General features: G+C 64.9%; 1 protein-coding gene across 1 annotated transcript in view; it reads right to left on the reverse strand.

Annotated features, from left to right (window-relative positions):
• Positions 1 to 2,166, reverse strand: part of LOC105310114 (high affinity cationic amino acid transporter 1-like) — a 6,125-nt gene extending 3,959 nt beyond the window's left edge. The window contains exons 1-3 of the mRNA XM_011386329.2: positions 1,929 to 2,166; positions 1,499 to 1,665; positions 673 to 919 (exon numbers count right to left, since the gene is read on the reverse strand). Coding sequence (XP_011384631.1) covers positions 673 to 919; positions 1,499 to 1,665; positions 1,929 to 2,124 — 610 coding nt within the window. The 5' untranslated portion in view covers positions 2,125 to 2,166. The remainder of the gene's footprint in view (positions 1 to 672; positions 920 to 1,498; positions 1,666 to 1,928) is intronic.
• Positions 2,167 to 2,626: the final 460 nt, after the last annotated feature.

Consider the following 2,626-nt stretch of genomic DNA (forward strand, 5'->3'; position numbering starts at 1 on the left):
ACGGAAGGACTCCGCCACCGGAAGTCCAGAAAGCAGCTCACGCCCTGAAGCTGGGCGCTCAGCCCAGGGATGGATGCTCAGAAGCGGGCATCCCCAGCTGTCAGGGAGCACGCGCCTCGTCCTGCAGTCCCGAGGCGTGGCTGCAGTGGCCATGGGGGCCGAGCACGTGGACCGAGCCGGCTGGATACGCACCGGCCTCTGTGGTGAGCGAGGGGCCTGCAGATGCTGGGGCGGCACAGCGCCCCGTGGAGAGCGTGTGGTGGCAGCTGTCTGCCCCACAGTGCGGTGACCCGGGGCTGAGCGGTGAGGCAACCGCGGTCGTCCTGAGGTCACTGTTCCTGTCAGTGACGCTGCAGGGCAAAGGTCAAGGCCGATCCCCCTGCACTTGGTCTGACACCGGGGAAGAACACTGAGGCCACCTCCTGCAGCTCCGGTGGCAGAAGCCCAGAGAAGGGGCTCGGGCCACAGCTAGTCCCAGACAGGGCCAGCAACACACGGTTGACACCCAAGCCTCCCGTGGACCCTGCCAGTGCCGCGGCCACGTGGAGAGGTGCAGCCCACACTTTCCCACGGGGGCCCAAACGATCCCACACTGGTCAGCTTCGCCGGTGGCCGACGCAGCCTCGTTCTGACCGGCTACCTCCAGGCAGGAGCCATTCCAATGGAAAGCACCTGAAGCAGGAGGGATGAGCCCACAGCCCACCAGCAGGGCACCCCAATCGTCTGGGGCAAACGGCTGGCCGCACGCGCTGCCACTGCAGTAAGACCTGGACGTCAGCCGTCCAGCTCCCGGAACCCCCACCGACGTACCGATCAGCATCCACACTGCGAAGCGGATCCACGTGCCCTGGTCCAGCTGCATCATGAGATAGACGTTCACGAAGATGCTCAGGATGGGCAGGGCCGGCAGGAAAGGCACCTGCAGAGAGACAAGGCCGCGGTGTCAGCCCGGTGGAGAGGGGGCTCGCGGCGGGCCCCGTCTCGACCGTCCCGCAGATCTACCTGGAGCCGCACACGGCTGAGATCCAGATGGGCTGCCGTGTCTGCGTGCGGAAGCGTGGGCGCCGGTCCCACCCCTGCACCTCAACCCGCACACTGCCCAGGACCCCCAAGCCCCGCCACGCACACCCCACACCCGGCAGGCGGGAGTTGGGCTCTAAGCCAACCGCCAAAGAGAGCGCCATCCCTATCTTCCCCCTTGCCATTTTCCGGGGGTCAGAAGGCTTCACGTCATCGCTAAGCCTAAGCCATTTTAGTATTTGTGTAACCTAAACTACAGAAGCCCTGGCCACCTACGAGTCTCGGTCATGACCCACGGTCCCCCAGACACTTACGAGCAGCCCCTGGGGATGAGCCGCCTGAGAGCTAGGGGCCAGGCGCTCCGGCAGGCCAGCAAGCACCTCCCCGCAGAGCCCAAGCCAGGCCAGCCCCCCGCCGGACAGCCAGGGGCTGTGGTACCCGGAGGCCCCCTGCAGGCCCGTTGGGCGGAGCCGCTGACCTTAAACGAGAGCTTGGTCTTGCTCTCCGGCTGCTGCCAGATGATGACGGTGACCACTGAGCAGAGGACGGCAGAGCTGATGAGCACGAAGAGTGCCCACAACTCCCCCCGGGCTAGGGCCTCCTTTCCGAGCACGGTCACGATGCAGAAGACGATAATGAGAATGGCTGATGAGAGAAAGGCAGAGAGAGATGCATGTATCTCGACCACGTCTCAACTCCCGTGGATGCCCCAGGTCCCCCCAAAACCTACAGAGACGGAGGCTCTGTTTCTGTAGGCAGCGCCTCTAATGAGGCCAGAATGATGAGCCCCACGGTACAGGAGGACGGATGCTCGTCCCTTCCAGCCACCCCCTGTGACGAGAAACCACACAGGGCCAGCGAGCAGGCCCAGGACCCCGGACACCTTACAGGGAAGGGCAGGCTCCTACCTATGAGGCTGCTCGAAACGTTTACGATCAGCCCTGAGATTTTGGAGGGCTCCTTGTTTTTGGGTGAGAGCAAGGTTCTCAAAGAAAACTTCTCCGCCTCCGGCAGAATGCCCGTCTGGGAGTCGCTGGTGCTGGACAGCTCGTGCTGGTCCACCGGGTCCAGCTCGTCGGTCGTTCTGGCCATCTGGTACACCATGTTGGGCTGCTCTGGCTGATACCTGCACAGAAACGCTCGGCGTGACCGTCACGCCATGCTCGTGGCAACGGGACGCGTGCTGCCTCGCGGCCTCAGCAAGGCTCCGCGGGCGAGCCGCCCAGGGCGCGGGGCATGGAGCGGGGGGAAGGTGGCCGGAGCGACGTCTTCTCGGGCCACGTGGGGACGGAGGAGGAGGCCTGGTCCTCGCCCGCTGCTGCTGCTTCGGACAGCAGCTCCCTCGCTGCCCTTCGCTGCCAGAACACGTGACGTCCACCCGGGTCGGAGACGGAGCGGCGCTAGCCCGGGGACGCGCAGCGTGTTAGTCCACTCGCGGCTCACAAAGCTGCGCTGCGGGGAGCTAACGGCGCAGACGGGAACAGAGAGCAGGAACCCCGTTAGGTACGGAAAGCCGGAGGAAAGCGTCTGCAGCTGACGGGCTGGAGAGAGTCCGGCGGTTGGAGGAGTTCATTGGATCGGTTTATTTGAAACTCCGAGCGCCTCG

Source organism: Pteropus vampyrus, unplaced genomic scaffold (genome assembly GCF_000151845.1).
Source record: "Pteropus vampyrus isolate Shadow unplaced genomic scaffold, Pvam_2.0 Scaffold1113, whole genome shotgun sequence".
NCBI lineage: Eukaryota > Metazoa > Chordata > Mammalia > Chiroptera > Pteropodidae > Pteropus > Pteropus vampyrus.